We start from the raw sequence: 16,167 nt of genomic DNA, 5'->3' as shown, positions 1-16,167 counted from the left end.
GCTGAGTGAGATGGAGAGAAGGGAGGGCTCTGGCCTAGTGCAGATGTGAACCTGAGGGCCAACCAGGGGACCAGGGAGGAGGCTGTTGGGATAATCCAGACAGGGGAGGTTGGAGACTGGACCAGGGGGAAGAAACAGTTGGATTCTTGATGGATATTGAAGGCAGAATCAAATGACTGGGTGTGAGAGAAAGAAAGGGACCAAAGTGATTGAATGACTGATTGTTTACTTGGGGGAGGGGCAGGCTAGGAGCTGGTAGGTTAGAACCAGGCAGCAGAATCCTACACTCTAGGTTGGATGGTTTATTTCAGGAATAATGTCAGTCCTCAGATGAAAACTTGTTAGCTCCTCTGGGAAGTCCTCCCTGCCTACCCCTCCCCTGCAGACCAGGTATCTCAAGTCCCCAGGCTTCCCCTTATCAGTGAATATTACAAGTGGAATTATATTCAACAAATATTCATAGCACACTTATTCTCTACAGGCTCTCAGTCTTTTATACGTATTATCTCATTTAGTCCCCATTGAGGTATAGAAGCTCTTCATCTCACTGTTTCACAGATGGAGAAACTGAGGCCCAGAGGTTAAGTAACTTATCCAGGGTTACACAGCTAGGAATTAGAGGACATGGGCAGGCTGGCCCCAGAGCCTGAGTTCTCAAACACCCACCCTCCACTGTCTTTCAAGCTATAATCTTGTTCGGAGGCAGTGCTGGGCATGACCAGGGTGGGAGAAATGGCCACACTGTGGATGTGTTCGGATGGCAGAGCTGACAGAATTTGCTGAGGAAATACAATGTTGGGGGGGCCCCTGGGTGGCTCAGTCGGTTAAGTGTCCAGCTCTTGATTTCAGCTTAGGTCATGATCTCGTGGTTCATGGCTTCGAGCCCCACTTCAGACTCTGTGCTGACAGCTCAGAGCCTGGAGCCTGCTTCAGATTCTGTGTCTCCCTCTCTCTGTCCCTCCCTGCTCGTGCTCTGTGTCTCTCTCTCAAAAATAAAAATAAAACATAAAAAAAAAAGCGAAGAGACTGGATGGGGTCCTTGCAGTGTCCCTGGCTCCCATTGGAGTTGGTGCGCTCTTGGCTAGCTGCCTGACCATCCCCTGTCACCCTCAGCTAGGAGACGACGATGTGGCAGATGGCTCAGCCTTCCATGCCAAGCGCAGCTACAAACCACATGGCCGCTGGGCGGAGCGGGCTGACCAGGAGCCCCTCAAGACCATCCTGGATGCCCGGGACCTGGATTGCTACTTTACCCCCATGAAGCCTGAGAGCCTAGAGGACTCTATTCTGGATACAGTGGAGCCCCAGAGCCTGGTGGGCCTGCTGAGTGAGGTACAGACTGCCACAGCCCGGCCCACAGGCCCTGCACCATGTCTGCGCACCCAGGGCTTGGGGCCTCAGCATTCACATTTTGAAAATAAGGCTGAATATCCCTCTCTAGGGGTGCGAGATGATTACATGACCTGGTGGAAGGCAAGAGGGTGAAGCCCTGGGCCTGGTGCAAATGAGACTTTCCAGGGCAGACCAGGAGTCTGGGAGGTGGGTCACTTAGGGGTTAATAGCTTGGGCCCAAGAGCAGGCTTGTGCCTGGCTGGGGAGCATTTGAGCAGGCAGAGGCCTGGCCCTACCCCTTCGTGGCTGTGTGATAACTTGCCTCAAGCCTTGCTTATCTGGGCTTCTGCTTTCAAAAAAGAAATGGTCGTTACAAAAAGATAACTGGGGTACCTGGCTGGCTCAGTCAGTAGAGCTTGCGCTGTTAATCTTGGGGTTGTGAGTTTGAACTCCACACTGGGTGTAGAGATTACTTAAAAATAAAACCTTAAAAAAAAAAAAAAAGACTGATAAAAAAAATGGTCATAAAAAGAAAGCTCTCAGGGGCGCCTGGGTGGCTTAGTCGGTTAAGCGTCCGACTTTCGCTTAGGTCATGATCTCGCGGTTCGTGGGTTCGGGCCCCGCGTCGGGCTCTGTGCTGACTGCCAGCTCAGAGCCTGGAGCCTGTTTCAGTCTGTGACTCCCTCTCTCTCTGACCCTCCCCTGCTCACGCTGTCTCTCTCTCTCTCTCTCCTAGAAATAAATAAAACATTAAAAAAAAAAAAGAAAGCTCTCAGAAGGCTCTGATAGGAATCCAGTGCTAAGAATAGGGCCTGGGCCCTCAGAAGTGCTTGAAGCAACTTCAGCTCTTGTTCTCTTATCTTCCAAACAAAATTACTTTTTATTCTATTGTATAAACTTTCTTTTCTGTTGTGGCACCATACACATACAGTTGTGAGTACAGATTGTAGGTACGAAAACCCAGGCCAAAATGCAGCGTATTTTCTACCTCCTAGAAGATCCCCCCTTGTGCCCCTCCTGATCAGTAACCCCCCACCTCACCCCAGACAACCAGCCTTCTGACCTCTCGCCAAGGATTAGTTTGCCTGTTCTTGAACTCCATATAGAGAGAGTGTTAGAGGGTTGGAGCCATATCGATTCCTTAACTGTAAAGGGGCTGATGATCATACAGGAGGAGCATAGGATGAACTCAAGGTGAGCACAGAACTTGGCCCAGGCCCTGGCTCACAATCAGCATCCGGCAGTGGGGGCTGCCATCATGACCGACATCTTTGCTATTCTCGCTGGTGTTGGCCGAACACCCGTGGCTGCTTGCAATGGCTGTGCTCTCTTCACCCCGCAGTCGGAGAGTCCCCAGGAGGATGGCTGTGGGCATCCCTCCTTCCTGCCCCTACAGAGGGAGTCCTCTGAGGACAGCGAGCTCATCGTCTACTCCCTGGAGGCGGAGGTGACAGTCACAGGGACAGACAGGTGAGTGTCCTTTGCACCAGGGGAAGCCTCAGAGGCCGACCGGGTGGCAGGCATGCCCTGGAGGAACTGCGCCCTGCCCTCCCAGTGGGCCTGTGGGCAGAGCTGTAAGGTCCGGGGGGCACAGGAGCCTGGCCCTGCAGCCTCAGCTTCCCTGGGTCCATGCAGAGGTGCAGGGAGGCTTTGCAGAGAAGAGGGGAAGAGGCGGTGCTCCCAGTGGAAGCAGGGCACAGATGCGTAGGGGTTCGAGGTGGGCCGCCGTCTACTAACTAGTGTGTGTTCACTCGTTTGCCGCAGTGAGTACTGCACGAAGAGCCCCGAGCGGGGGCTGGGGGAGCAGCAAGGAGACTCCTACCTCAGGGTCTCCTCCGTCGGCTCCAAGGATCAGAGCCCACCTGAGGGTGAGTGGGGGCCGGCAGAGACCCTGCAGTAGTCTGTCTGTCCGGCCAGGCCCCTTTCTGGGTATCTGTGGTGACCTTGACTCAGTCTCCCTGAAGCTCAGAGTCTGTCACAGAGACAGACATTGTCCCTGCTGGTACCTGAGGATTCTGGAGCCCAGCTGCTCGCTGGCAGGAGCCCAGCTCTACCCCTTCCTCAAAGTGTAAATTTGCTGGTCCTTACAAATAGAGGGCGGGTATTATCACCCCCATTGCTCAAATGGGAAAACTGAAGCCCTGGGAGCCTGAGCCACTCACCTGACTCACCCAGCATGGGCCTGGCTTTGGGCTCCTGACTCCTGCTCTGCTTCTCCAGACTCAGGGGAGTCAGAGGCCGACTTGGAGTGCAGCTTCGCCACCATCCATTCCTCCCCTCCACGGCCAGCCTCAGACCCTCGGTTTGACATGATGCTGCCCCCCACACCGGGTAAGCAGGGGCCAGATGTGGGGTGGACAGCGCATGGGCCTCACTCAGGGACAGTCATGATACATAACCACTCTCTCCACATCAGCCTGCACTTGGTGCCCACTAAGCATCAGTGTCCTTGTCCAGGAGACAGAGCCATTAGCCTCTCCTTGACCTAGTAGCAGCAGGGTGTATGACGGGCGAGTCCAGCTTTCTCCATTGTTAAGTGTCTGGCGTCTTTGTCTGGGCGTCTGCCGTGACTCATGGTGTTGACAGTTCTCTCCTGCCCGCCCCCTCGCCTCCCCTTCGCCTCTCCCCAGGATGCCCAGGGACCACAGAAGAGCTGTCCCAGCCCGAGGTGCCAGGCATAGCCAACAGCTCCCTGCCCCAGACCCCTGAGCAGGAGAAGTTCCTCCGCCAGCACTTCGAGACGCTCACTGATGCTCACCCTGAGGGTAGGGCGGTGCCTGGGTGGCTGTCCAGCACTGGGCACAGCGTGGGTGTCACGGGCGGGGCCTCCACAGCTGGTGAGGGGGCAGAAGGGCTTGCATTTTATCTTCAAGACAGAACCGCGCAGGCTCTTCTCCCAGCTGCATTTGCTCCCGAGGCGTGTGTGGTCAACTGAAGGCATTTCTGAGGGTCTACCTGCTGGTCTGCGGGTCTTTCTGGGCCCGGGGCTGGGTAGCTGGAGGAATTCTGAGGGCTCCCCTGGCATCTTCCCCTAGAGCTCTTCCATGGATCCCTGAGAGACTTGGAGGCCTCTGAGACTGAGGACTTCTTTAATCCCCGGCTAAGCATCTCAGCCCAGTTCCTCTCCCGCCTCCAGAAGACATCCAGGTAGGAGCTGGTGAACCCCCACCCCACCTTCCAGCTCTATCCCTCAGGGTGGGTCCGTGTCCCCTGAAGGACCCCCAGGACAGCCACAACCACCTGGTCTCTTTCCCACAGATTCACCCACACCTTCCCTCCCCGGCTGCCCCAGCACCTTGTGAAGTCCCCAGAGGTCAAACTCACAGACTGCCAGCCCAGAGCAGAGCCCCTGAGAGCAGGGGCTGGCTACACCTCCCCAGGCAGGACCGACGTGAGTACTGGGGTCCCTCCCCCAGGGCTTGGGGCTGGGAGTCCGGAGGCCCTTGTCCTCCCCTCATGGCTGTGCTTGCAGGTCCTCCCTGGGAAAAAGCCTGAGGAGCCCCATGAGACCCTGGAGGCCTGGTGCCCACTGAGTGAGTGCCCCTATCTACAGATAAACAAGCCTGGATGCCCCTCTGAACCACAGGGCAGCGGGGATGGGCACGGTCTACTCAGACCCTGAAGCCACTTGGGGTGGGCCCCTGTATATCAGCTCTACAGGAGGGTGTGAGAGTGAGCCAGCTGCTTCCTTTTCAGCCCCCTGCCTCACAGGCCTGGCGCCCTGTGCCCCCTCCTCCTCAGTGCTGCCCACTGACGGGAAGCCTCCGACGCCCACAGCCCTGCCTACTCCAGGCCTGGCTCAGGGTGTCCACAGCCCCTCCATCTGCTCCTACATGGAGGCCACTGCCAGCTCTTGTGCCAAGATGTCACGACGCATCTCCCTCGAGGACAGTGAGGGCCCTGTGCTGGCTGAGCTGGCCAGGCCCCTCCGCAGGCCCTCATCCGTCGGGGAGCTGGCGTCCCTGGGCCAGGAGCCCCAGGCCATCCCCACCACAGCAGCACTCAGTTCTAACAGCGAGGGCCGAGAACCTGTCCTGCCCTCCTGGGGCAACCATGAGGCCCGGGCCAGCCTGAAGCTGACCCTGTCAAGCATCTGTGACAGGCTCTTGCTACCCCCTACCCCGATGGAACCTGTTCCCACCCAGCCCGGTGTCACCGTCACGACAGCCACCTTCTCAGCCTCTAGCCCCGTGGATGCGAGTACCCTGAGGCTCCACAATCCCACCTTTCTCCCAAGGCTCCTGGCCTCTGAGCCCCTCAACACCCCTGCCCACCACAATAGCACCCCACTTCCAGAGGCCAGGCCTGGGGTCCCTGGCAGCATCACCTCCCTCCTGGCGCCGACCCCTGGTAAGTACCACTTTTGGGACAAGGGATTGTCCCCCAAGCTCAGCCCATGTACCAGGTGGCTTAGCTCCAAAGGTGGACACCAGACCCAGCCACAGGGCTGTGCCATTCATTCATTTACTTAAATATTTAGTGAGCACTTCATATGTGTGGGGCTTTGTTCTAGACCCTGGGCACATGGGGCCTGGTGGTCAGCGAGACTGAAGAATTGACACGTTAACTGGGCAGACTAAATGTAAAAGAAAATGTTAAGTGTATCACAAAGTGGTGTGTGCTAAGGACAGAAATAAGGGAAAGCGTTGGGGGGGGGCACGATGCAGGCAGTGGTTATGTTTAAGCAGGATAATGAGAAAAGGCTTCAAGGAGAGGGGGGCATTTGAGCAGAGTCCTGCAGGAGGGGAGGGAAGGGAGCCTGAGGGACTGAGGGAGGTGTTCCAGGCAGAGGGACAAGAACTGGGATCAGCCCAGCCACCCCAGCCTCTCAGACCAGCTGGAAAGAGAAGATGTCTGTCTCCTCTACCCCCAGATGCACTCAGTCTGGCCCAGGGCAACCTTGGACACTGGGAGGAGTCTGGGGTGCCAGCGAGGGTCCTACCCTCAGCTCCCCTTGAACTGAGCACTGTGAGCACCATTGTGCACAGACTGCAGACTGCCTTCCGGGAAGCCCTGGACCTTTACAACGTGGTGAGCCAAGACCCAGGGTCAGGGGAGAAGGCGCGGTGAGGGGGCCTGGGTGTGGACTGCCTGGGCTTGGGGCTTGAGAACCCCTGACAAGGTTGGTACCCCTTGCAGATGGTCTCCAGTGACCAGGTGAGCACGGAGCAGCAGCAAGCACGGACTGAGCTGGCCTCCACCTTTCTTTGGATCCATAGCCAGTTAGATGCCAATGACTGGCTGGTTGGAACTGACATGGCCCAGGCCCAGCCCAGCCCACGGTCCCCCTCCCCACCTACATTGTGCCCCCTGGCCAGCCCAGACTTGCATGCCCTGCTGGAACACTACTCAGAGCTGCTGGTGCAGGCCGTGCGGAGGAAGGCACGGGGGGACTGAGGCTCAGGAGCCCCCTCTCCACTACAGCCCTGCTGCTTCTGAAGAAATAGGTATTTTAAGCAAATAAACTGACAGTTTAGAGGAATGGTTCCTGGTGTGTCTCTGGGTGCATCCACAGTGCCCCCTTCAGGTGGATGCGGGGAAAGAGGGCAGGCTGGAAACCAGCCGGGGAACATGGGCGGATAAACTTTGAAAGGGATGAAATTTGTTTCTTTTTGTTTTGTTTTGTTTTTTTCTTGAATAGTTTGTTGTCAAGTTGGTTTCTGTATAACACCCAGTGCTCATCCCAATAAGTGCCCTCCTCCATGCCCATCACCCCTCTTCCCCTCTCCCGCACCCCCATCAGCCCTCAGTTTGTTCCCAGCATGCAGAAGTCTCATGGTTTGCCTCCCTCTCCCCAACTATTTTTCCCCTTCTTCTCCCCCATGGTCCTCCGTTAAGTTCCTCCTAATCCTCCTATACATGCAAACATACGGTATTTGTCCTTCTCCGCCTGACTTATTTCGCTCAGCATAACACCTTCAAGTTCCATCCATGTTGCTACACATGGCCAGATTTCATTCTTTCTCATTGCCATGTAGTATTCCATTGTATAAATATACCCACCTTCTTGATCCATTTGTCCGTTGATGGACACAGGCTCTTTCCATGTTTTGGCTATTGTTGAGAGTGCTGCTATGAACATTGGGGTACATGTGCCCCTATGTATCAGCACTTCTGTGGAAGGGATGAAATTTGTACGTAGCAGATGTTGGCCACCCAGCATCGTAGCCTCATCTGCTCTTCCTCTTCCTGTCTCACCTGGGGAACATCAGCCCCAGTGCCCTCCCTGCCTTATTCCAGGACTCCATCAATAGGACCAACATTCCCAAGAAATTTGGGAACTGCAATAATGATGATCCCAGGCCCTGGGTCCATATTGCCTCCCTAGCCCACTGAGCTGCTGTGGGGTCTGTTGTGCTTGCCCAGTGAGGCCCAGCTATTCCCCACGGAGCCACCAGCCTTTCCTCCCTGCCCCCTACTGGTACCCAGGAACCCACTGGAGCCGCTGCCATCACTGTGTGCCAGACCATGGTTCCTGGTACACACACTGCCATACCACTGGTTCATGGCCCTTAGGCCAAGCCCAGCTGGATCCCGTGAGGTCCAGGCTTTTGTCCCCAACTGCGGCAGGAGAAATTGACCAGCAGGCTCACTCACTGGACACCAGGACAGCATGGCCAGGCCATCTAGCAGCAGGGACAAGTAGTTCTTTCCCCAGCAGGAGGACTGAATCCAGGCTCATCCCATGAGCTCCCAGCTCTGGTACCAGCCTCCCCAGGAAGCGGGCATCTAGCCATGTGGCATGTCTGCCAAGAAGGCCACTCTTGTGACCACAAAAGCCCCCGCTGTCCCAACTCTATAAAAAGGAAGCCAGCAGGGGCAGGGCCCTCTAAAGCACAGCCCCACCATGTGGCTTATGTGGCCTGAACCACCACTTACCTGAGTTCCTCTCTGCTCTGTCTGGTGGTCATGGCCCAGTAGAAACAAGCTCAGAGAGAGCCACTCTTGCCCAGGATTTCAGAGCTGAGACTCCAACCTAGGCTTGCCTAGTGGCAAGGTGTCCATCATAAGGACATGGCCCTGTACTGTCTCCATAAACACTGACACACATCAGAACCAACGGTGCAATTCAAAAAAACGCCTGCCGATGGGGCGCCTGGGTGGCTTAGTCGGTTAAGCGTCCGACTTTCGCTTAGGTCATGATCTCGCGGTTCGTGGGTTCCAGCCCCGCGTCGGGCTCTGTGCTGACTGCCAGCTCAGAGCCTGGAGCCTGCTTCAGTCTGTGACTCCCTCTCTCTCTGACCCTCCCCTGCTCATGCTGTCTCTCTCTCTGTCTCTCCTAGAAATAAATAAAACATTAAAAATTTTTTAAAAAACCAAAAAAGCCTGCCGGGTACCTGTATCTGTCCTACCTGCAAGGGGTAGTGTGAGGAGCAAGACAAGACAAGCAAAGCATTTGCCCTCACAGCATTAGCCTTTTCGAGAGAAAAACCAGAATTAAAACGATGTCACCATGCTGGCTGATGGGTCAGGGAAGGCTTTTCTGAGGTGACATTTGAGCTGAGGCTTGAGAAAGCACGGGTCGTGTGGGCATCTTGGGAAGGTATCCAGGCAGACAAAACAGCCAATGCAAATGCCCCATGGGGGGATGAAGTGTATGTGGAAGGAGTGGAGTGAGCCAAGAGAGGAGATGGAGGAAGAACGGGGTTCCAAGGGGCAGGCTCTTGTTTTTCCTCGACATTTAAATCCAAGAAATATTCACAATACAATTTCCCCCCTTAAATAAGATGGCTGAGCTTGGTATTTGAGGAGATGTCCGGTGTTATTTATTTCTCAAAGCTCCCTCTCCCTGGGGAGAGGGAGGGAGGCAAACCATGAGAGACTCCTGAATGCTGAGAACAAACTGAGGACTGATGGGAGTGGGGGGAAGCGAGGGGAGGTGATGGGCATGGAGGAGGGCACTTGGGGGGATGGATGAGCACTGGGTGTTAAATGGAAACCAACTTGACAATAAACTATTTAAAAAAAGAAAAGAAAAAAGCTCCCTCTCCCTGCCCCAGGGAGCCCAAGAGGTCCAGGACTCAGGTGGGCTGCACCTCTGACAGGAGGCTCCCTGACCTGCCCAGCCTCACAGGTTACAGGACACTGGGGACCCACCGTCCTTGCCCCTGCCTCGCTTGGCCACGGTCACCTAAGATCCCTGATGCAAGGCTTGGCATCCAGGCCCCCAGACATCCAGAGGACTGTCTTGAGCCTTGTCCCTCATGGAATGTACCCCTCCTACCCTGTATCGTAATTAATAAGCCTTCAACTCCCAAGTAGCAAACTGCCAGCTTATGGGGTCCCGAACTGTAGGGACATTTGTTACTCTTGATTATGTTCCTGCTCCATTACCCCCTGAGTCTTGAGTTGCACCCTCCAGCTTAGGCCCTCGTAGCTGCAACATGGCTGCCGTGCCAGCGCTCAGCAGTAGACCTACCCAGCTAGGAACAAAGGCATGGAGGAAGGCAGCCGCCAGGCCAGCGTAGTGAGAACAGTGCCAAGCCTTCCTAGACACCTCCCCTTTCAGAGCGATTGCAGGCAAGAGGCATCGAGGTTGCTTTCATTTGCTTGGACCAGCTCTCTCTCCTGTCCTGGGCATGCAGCTGCTCAAACAAAACTGTGTTCTCTCAGCACAGCAGGAGGGTGGGCCGGGAGGGAGGACCCAGTGTGTCTGCCACTCTCCACTTCCTATTCAGCCCTGGAAGGGCCAGACTTTCTCTCCTCGACACAACGACTGGTGAAGAAACCGCTGCTGATGAATGTGTGTGAGTGTGGTTTGTGGGCTGACAGGGTCCCAGGAGGAAAAGGACAGCATGCTCACGTGGAACAGTTCAGGAAGTATAGTGAAGGGATCATTTGCAAAGAAGTGGGCAGGGAACAGGGAAATCCTAGGGCAGGTACAGTACCCTGGGCTGGCACCACGGGTGAGCTGTTCCTCCCACCTGGCCTTGAGGCACAAGGGAGGCAAGTGGAACCCAGAAGAGTCAATACTGGAGAGAGGGCCGCCCTAGGGGAGCTGTGTCCCTGGCAACTGCATAGGGAGAGAGTTGGAGGAATCCCTTCCCCCATCTGTGGGGCTCCCCATTGTCAAAATCCTACTGGGAGCCAGGGGGGACAGGAGACCAGATGATGCGGCCCACCCAGGCCAGCCTCTAGGGACACAGAGCAGGGAGGAAAGGGGAAGAAAGGGCCAGGAGGCACATAAAGACACCCGGCCCTGGATTTCTTCCCTAATGTTTTCAATAACACAGGAACCAGTTGCCCCGAAACATGCTGTTGGGCATGGAGAACTGGGCACCTGAAAAGAGACAAAATGGCTCCACCTAACCATTTGTCAGCTCATTTCCTGAGTGCAACTTGCACCCTGCACTCCACGCTGGACAGATCCCGGATACCAGGCTGCCAGGCCCGTGCCAGACACAGCAGTCACGGCTGCAGGAAATCCAACAATGGTGAGATGGAGACACTGAAGACTCCATTTTACAGATGGACTGACTGAAACTCAGATGCCTGCCTAGCCACCTCTCAAGACTTCCTAACCACCCTGTGTGTGTATGCTGCATGCTAAGCATTCTCCCCACATGATCTACATGGATCTTTGACACAGACCAGTCATAGGGAGACACAGTAGTTCTTTCTTCCAGATGAAGAAACTGAGGCTCAGCAAGAAGTGGCTTGTTTGGGTCCTGCAGAGAGAAAGTGGCAAAGCTCTGCCTCCCAAGTGAATTAGCAGGACTCGCTCTCAGGGAATGTGAAAAAGCGAAGAAGTAACGCTTCTCTCGCCACCAAGCCTTTGTGTAGACTGTTCCCTCTGCCTGGAACACCCTCCCCTTTCACCTGAAACCTCATCTTCCTTCAGGGCTCACACCCAGGCAGTCATCTCTGAACCTTTAGGCTGGACCAGGAGCCTCTTCTGGGCTCCCGTGGGCCCTCTGAGTTTTCTCTAATGCAGTTTGGATCACTTTGCCTGTGCACTCCGCATCACAGCCTTGGTCGTTCTGGGTTGTCACTGGTGTGTCTCCTCCATGGACTAAGTTCTGTGCTCATTTTTAACATTGAGCCAGGCCTGGCCTATAGCTGGAGCTCAGGATATTGCTGAGTGGATAAATGAGAGAAAGTAACTACAGAGAATATTCAAAATCCTTAACCACTAGTTACAGGGTCAGGCAATGATCCGTCTAGAACACTAGGACATAGTGTTAGGGTGGGGTTCTGGGAGCCCCTGGCTGTGTCAGGTGACCCCCTTTGGTTCCTGGACTGTGAGAGAGTGGGGAAGTGGTGTCCCAGGCAATCACAAGGAACTGGACTAAACACACCAACATAATATCTGCTATGCCTGAACAATGTTTCTGGCTCAATGTCTGCTCTGGGCATCTGAGAATCAGAGGTGGAGCTTCCTCTTGGAAGATGCATAGCCCGTATCCTCACGTTGCCCTTACCTACTGGACCCTGCTGTCCCTCCACCCTCTGGAGCGAGCAATCTCAGCCACCCCCTCCCCCGCTTCCTCAGACAGCTGCTGTGATTTGAATAACCAAGCAGGTTGTTGGATGTCCGGTGGTGACTGATTTGCCTGGCAAACACCCTCAGGTCCTTGGCCCGGCTGCTCCTTCTAGAAGACAGCCCCCTCTGGAGTCTCTTTTGTCCCCCCCACACGCTGGAGCTATCTAGGCTCTAATCTTGCCCTTGCTTGACTTCCTTGGGGGTCCTAGCACTTGGCTGCCCCTGGTGGCTGGAGAGTGCCCTCAGGAGCCTGGTGTAGAAGGGGGAGGAATGGTGGCAGAGGTAACTAGAGCCAGCTAAGTCCCTGGGCTTGTCACAACATTTGCATGGAGAGAATGAAGCTCCTCTATGGCTTCCCCCTCCCTTCTCTCCTCCCTCCTAGTCATCCTGGGGCTGAAGTGTGACTGCAGGTGGAGGAGGCAGTAGTGTGTGGGGGCCATCTCACCACTCCTGAGGTGATGCCCCGTGCCTTCCTGGTCAGGAGTCGGCGTCCGCAGCCACCCAACTGGGGCCACCTGCCTGACCAGTTCCGGGGAGATGCCTATGTCCCAGGTGGGCCCCTCACTGGGCCTGGAGGTGAGGGGTAGGTGAGACACAAAGCATCATCGTCTGGTTTCTCTCCTCAGACTGCAGCAACCAGCGGGGCCCACCAGCACACCAGTCTTCTGGCCTTGGGGACTCTTGGGCAGCGGTGAGTCTGCAGCTGGACCACAAGACCCTGCTCAGTTTCATCCCTCCCTGCTCTCAGCCTCAATAGGACCTGACTGCCTCTTACTCCCTGAGCCCATCTGCTCATGTCCCCCCAGCCTCAGGACCTTTCCACCTGTTCTCACTGCTGGAAATGGCTTTGCTTTCTCGGTAGAGCTCACTGTTAGGCTTCATCCCAGGCACCTTTTCCCTAGGCCGGCCAGCCACATTTCCTACCCCCAGAGATCTCTCTGTCCAGTGGGAGAAGAACAAGATTCAAGCCAAGTGGATGGTGATTTGCTTTATGTCAGGATCAGACAAGGGGACAGGAGCAGGGGATGGGGGAAGACTGGGGACTCTCAGAAGGGATATGCAGCTGTGCATGCCCTGGAAGTAGGAAAACACTAGCCAGAATATAGAGGTGACAGGTTATTTCAATATTTATTGAAAGCCAGGAACTGGTTTAGGCAATTGCTATTTAGCAGGAATAAGACAAAAATTATTTCCTTCCTGGAGCTTATAATCTGTTGGGGGCTGGACATTAGAAAAATGTTATCTTGGAAGATGTATATATGGAGAAATAAAGCAAGGAAAAGGCAATGGGGGTCAGGAAAGGCCTTGGAGAGAGGGTGGCATTTGCACACACAAAGAGCTGTCTCTGGCCTTCCCAGACCTCCTTGGGGGTTCCTGGCTCTAGGTTTTCCATTTGCTCCAGCCAGGGGGTCTAACTCCCGTGTCCCTCCCACAGCCTACGCAGGGCAATCTGGCCTCCGCTCCCAGGGACCCGGGGACACTTGGCTGCCCACTCTGCCCCAAGGCCTTTCCTCTGCAGCGTATGCTGACACGGCACCTCAAGTGCCACAGCCCCGCGCGCCGCCACATGTGCCGCTGTTGTGGCAAGGGCTTTCACGATGCCTTCGACCTCAAGCGCCACATGAGGACTCACACCGGTGAGGAGTGGCAGGGACAGAGAAGGGCGGCTGGGCCCCAGAAGGGTCTGGAACGAAATGGAGAGGTGTCCAGGATGTGGAGTTTCCAGTGTTTGTGTATAGGGGTGGAGACTCAACCATCAGGAGGCTTAGAACACCTCCTAATTTAGATCCCAGTCAGTGGGTGTAAGGTGGTGCCAGGGTAGAGGCGTGAACAGTGAGGACAGCAGTGGATACTAGACCTAGATTGAAGGGTGCAAGGAAAAGCCTCCCTCCTTCTCCTCTGGGGAAGGAATATCCTGATGAGGAGGGTGGGAACACAGCTATCTGGCCATGTTTGTAGTGGGTGGAGGTAGCAGATGCCGGGAGTCCGGACAACTTGGGGTAGGGATGGGGGAATGCTCATGGAGGGCAAGGTGGAGAGACTTTAGTTTGGAGGCCACTGTCCTGTCTGTCCTCTCCCCCTCTGCCCATCTGTGCAGGGATCCGGCCGTTCCGCTGTGGAGCTTGTGGGAAAGCATTTACGCAGCGCTGCTCACTTGAAGCTCATCTTGCTAAGGTGCACGGGCAGCCCGCCAGCTACGCTTATCGTGAGCGCCGCGAGAAGCTGCATGTGTGTGAGGACTGTGGCTTCACATGCTCGCGGCCTGACGCCTACGTGCAGCACCGCACCCTGCATCGTGTTGCTTAAGAGGGTGCCCCCACACAACACATGAGAGGCAAATAAATGCAGGAAATGCACTCAAAGAACACAGTATTTATTACACGTGGGAAAGGATGGTTCACTCGGTCCAGCGGTGGCCACAGTGTGGGGCCGTACACACATAGTACAAGCGCATGGCGTCCTGGCAGAAAGGTTGCACGGTTAGGAAAAGTACAACGGGGAACCTCCATCCAGCAGAGCCTCAGCCCAAGATAGCAGGCAAAGGGTCTTTCCCAATTGGTAACGGTCCAGCTCAGGACGCCAGGATGGGCAGGATCCCCCCAATTTTGGTGTCCCCACCCCCGGGGAGGACCAAGCCTGGGATACCCAGAAAGCCTTCCTCCTGCCACTCACCTCGGCCCGGGCACTATGTGACTGGAAGAACACCGCCTCCTTGTGGCCACACCTGAGAGAGCAGTCAGCCACTCAGCCCACCATACCCTTCCCTCCTCCCTGCACCCGGTGGGGACGAGCCGCTCCCCATCCCCAATATCAACTGCGCGCTCACTTTTGGCACGGGTGGTCCTCGGTCCGTGGCAACGTGGGGTCCTGGGACACGTCAGCGATGATCTGGGTCAGTTCGCTGAGGGAATAGAGGGCAAATAATTACGCCCAGACCAGGTCTCCCAAGCCAACAACCTCTTCCCCAGGCTCGAGTCCTGCCACTCACTCCACTTCGTGCGTGATTTTGTTGACGTAGATGCAGCTGTTGTCGGCTTCCTGCTGGTAATCACAATTCCGGCACTACGAAAGGGCGAGTGTTGCGGGAAAGGGGTTACGGAGAGATCTCGGAAGGGACTGGAAGGGAAGGCTGGGTCTTCCCCGGAGGGAATGACTATAGAGCACGGAGTCTCGATGCTGGTATAATGGGGTATATCGAGAATCACCTCGGGGGTGGGCAAGACAAGACTGTGGGGGTTCAGTCGTGGGAGAGTCAGGAAGCGAGACCAAAACGCGTAAGGAGCGTAGTGGGGGGCCACACTGGGAACAGGTGGGTCCGTCTGGGAAGATCCCGGACGCTCCGCGGGCTCGTGCTCACCGCGTAGAGCAGAATGCGGTTCTCCTTGTCCTCCTTGGGGTAAAGCATGTTGTTACTGTGGGGAGGGAGGAGACAGAGGTCAGTCCTGGGGTCATTAACTTGCCGCCCTTACACACTCGCAGCCCCAGCCTCACCATTCCTGGCAGAATCGAATACCCACGAAACCCGGCTCATAGGTCCCGTCCGGTTCCATAGCTACGCACTGCCCGCCAAGCCTTCCGCGCTTGCTCCGCGGCGCGACCGGTCGCGGGAAGGATCAAGCCTAGTTGCTTCGCCAAGAGAGGGGCGGAGCTGCGCGCGTGTACTGGCTTTCAGGGCTTTGTGCTTGCCTCTGTGCTCCGAAGTTTGATTAATAACTTGCTTCAGGTTTTTGATGTCCTGCAGTAACTGCTTCCAATTTCTGGGCCTTGCTTCCCCAGTCTGTACAACGGTATGGTACGAGAGCCAAGAATACGATGTTTCACGTGATCAGCAAAGCGCTGACCATAAGCGAAGCCACTGCTCTTTGCTGGCTGAAGGCCAGTGCACATGCGCAGATGGGGGTACCTCTTGCCAGTCCTTCCCTTGGGCTTCACCCTTCGCCCGCCTGAGCCGTTTTCCGCGCTGCTATTGGAAGAACTGTGCACATGGAAGACCTTTCAGGATTGGCTGGGGCTACCCAAGAATACGGGAGAGCCCTTCCTGGCGTGGAAAGGAGACAGCGGCGATTGGCGGACCCTGCCTGCGGGAGAGCATGGATTGGCTAGGTTGGGAGCAGAGGGAGGGGCTGATATCCCAGNGGTGTGAGGCGACCGACCGGGCTGCGGATCCCGGCAGGGCGCGGCGAGATGGAGGTGACGGGCTTGTCGGCGCCCACGGTGACCGTTTTCATCAGCAGCTCTCTCAACAGCTTCCGCTCTGAGAAGCGGTACAGTCGCAGCCTCACCATAGCGGAGTTCAAGGTGTGGCCGTGGGGGCGGGGTCCGGGGGCGGGGCCTAGGGGAGGAGGGGGCGG

The 16,167-nt window shown here is 55.9% G+C and overlaps 4 protein-coding genes across 6 annotated transcripts in view; 3 read left to right on the top strand and 1 right to left on the bottom strand.

Moving 5' to 3' along the window:
• The window catches only part of WDR62 (WD repeat domain 62), a 44,701-nt gene extending 37,887 nt beyond the window's left edge, over positions 1–6,814 (top strand). For both annotated transcript variants that reach the window (XM_077773678.1, XM_077773677.1), the window contains exons 22-32: positions 1,114–1,332; positions 2,675–2,802; positions 3,097–3,200; positions 3,553–3,663; positions 3,963–4,097; positions 4,368–4,479; positions 4,591–4,723; positions 4,805–4,865; positions 5,029–5,682; positions 6,206–6,363; positions 6,472–6,814. In XM_077773678.1, the coding sequence (XP_077629804.1) occupies positions 1,114–1,332; positions 2,675–2,802; positions 3,097–3,200; positions 3,553–3,663; positions 3,963–4,097; positions 4,368–4,479; positions 4,591–4,723; positions 4,805–4,865; positions 5,029–5,682; positions 6,206–6,363; positions 6,472–6,729 (2,073 nt within the window). In that variant the 3' untranslated portion in view covers positions 6,730–6,814. The remainder of the gene's footprint in view (positions 1–1,113; positions 1,333–2,674; positions 2,803–3,096; positions 3,201–3,552; positions 3,664–3,962; positions 4,098–4,367; positions 4,480–4,590; positions 4,724–4,804; positions 4,866–5,028; positions 5,683–6,205; positions 6,364–6,471) is intronic.
• Positions 6,815–12,273: 5,459 nt separating this feature from the next.
• On the top strand, positions 12,274–14,122 carry OVOL3 (ovo like zinc finger 3). The gene is made up of 4 exons (XM_077773828.1): positions 12,274–12,367; positions 12,442–12,506; positions 13,251–13,452; positions 13,914–14,122. Exons 1-4 carry the CDS (start codon positions 12,274–12,276, stop codon positions 14,120–14,122), a joined length of 570 nt encoding a protein of 189 aa, XP_077629954.1.
• Positions 14,123–14,168: 46 nt separating this feature from the next.
• POLR2I (RNA polymerase II subunit I) lies at positions 14,169–15,654 on the bottom strand. 2 transcript variants are annotated; one of them, XM_077773835.1, is made up of 6 exons: positions 15,503–15,654; positions 15,174–15,228; positions 14,805–14,878; positions 14,643–14,717; positions 14,489–14,540; positions 14,169–14,276 (listed from the first exon to the last, which is right to left on the bottom strand). In XM_077773835.1, the coding sequence occupies exons 2-6, from the start codon at positions 15,219–15,221 to the stop codon at positions 14,214–14,216; spliced, it is 312 nt and encodes a 103-aa protein (XP_077629961.1). In that variant the 5' UTR covers positions 15,222–15,228; positions 15,503–15,654; the 3' UTR covers positions 14,169–14,213. The 2 variants fall into 2 exon arrangements, with proteins under 2 accessions (XP_077629961.1, XP_077629960.1); XM_077773834.1 differs by lacking the exon at positions 15,503–15,654 and adding an exon at positions 15,308–15,434.
• Positions 15,655–15,958: 304 nt separating this feature from the next.
• The window catches only part of TBCB (tubulin folding cofactor B), an 8,434-nt gene continuing 8,225 nt past the window's right edge, over positions 15,959–16,167 (top strand). Inside the window, exon 1 of the mRNA XM_077773799.1 lies at positions 15,959–16,114. Coding sequence (XP_077629925.1) covers positions 16,001–16,114 — 114 coding nt within the window. The 5' untranslated portion in view covers positions 15,959–16,000. The remainder of the gene's footprint in view (positions 16,115–16,167) is intronic.

This window comes from Crocuta crocuta, unplaced genomic scaffold, assembly GCF_008692635.1.
Source record: "Crocuta crocuta isolate KB4526 unplaced genomic scaffold, BGI_CrCroc_1.0 scaffold267, whole genome shotgun sequence".
Taxonomy (NCBI): Eukaryota; Metazoa; Chordata; class Mammalia; order Carnivora; family Hyaenidae; genus Crocuta; species Crocuta crocuta.
Note: the sequence above shows the minus strand (reverse complement) of the source record. Positions and strands in the feature narration are given on the sequence as shown.

Bases quoted from the DNA above. Each gene is read 5' to 3' on its own strand.
- OVOL3 (XM_077773828.1), top strand. From the start codon at position 12,274: ATGCCCCGTGCCTTCCTGGTCAGGAGTCGGCGTCCGCAGCCACCCAAC. The intron at 12,368-12,441 runs GTGGGCCCCTCA...TTCTCTCCTCAG, and splicing joins GGGAGATGCCTATGTCCCAG to ACTGCAGCAACCAGCGGGGC. The intron at 13,453-13,913 runs GTGAGGAGTGGC...CCATCTGTGCAG, and splicing joins CCACATGAGGACTCACACCG to GGATCCGGCCGTTCCGCTGT.
- POLR2I (XM_077773834.1), bottom strand. From the start codon at position 15,366: ATGGAACCGGACGGGACCTATGAGCCGGGTTTCGTGGGTATTCGATTC. The intron at 15,229-15,307 runs GTGAGGCTGGGG...CCCTCCCCACAG, and splicing joins ATTCGATTCTGCCAGGAATG to TAACAACATGCTTTACCCCA. The intron at 14,879-15,173 runs GTGAGCACGAGC...GCCCTTTCGTAG, and splicing joins ACCGCATTCTGCTCTACGCG to TGCCGGAATTGTGATTACCA.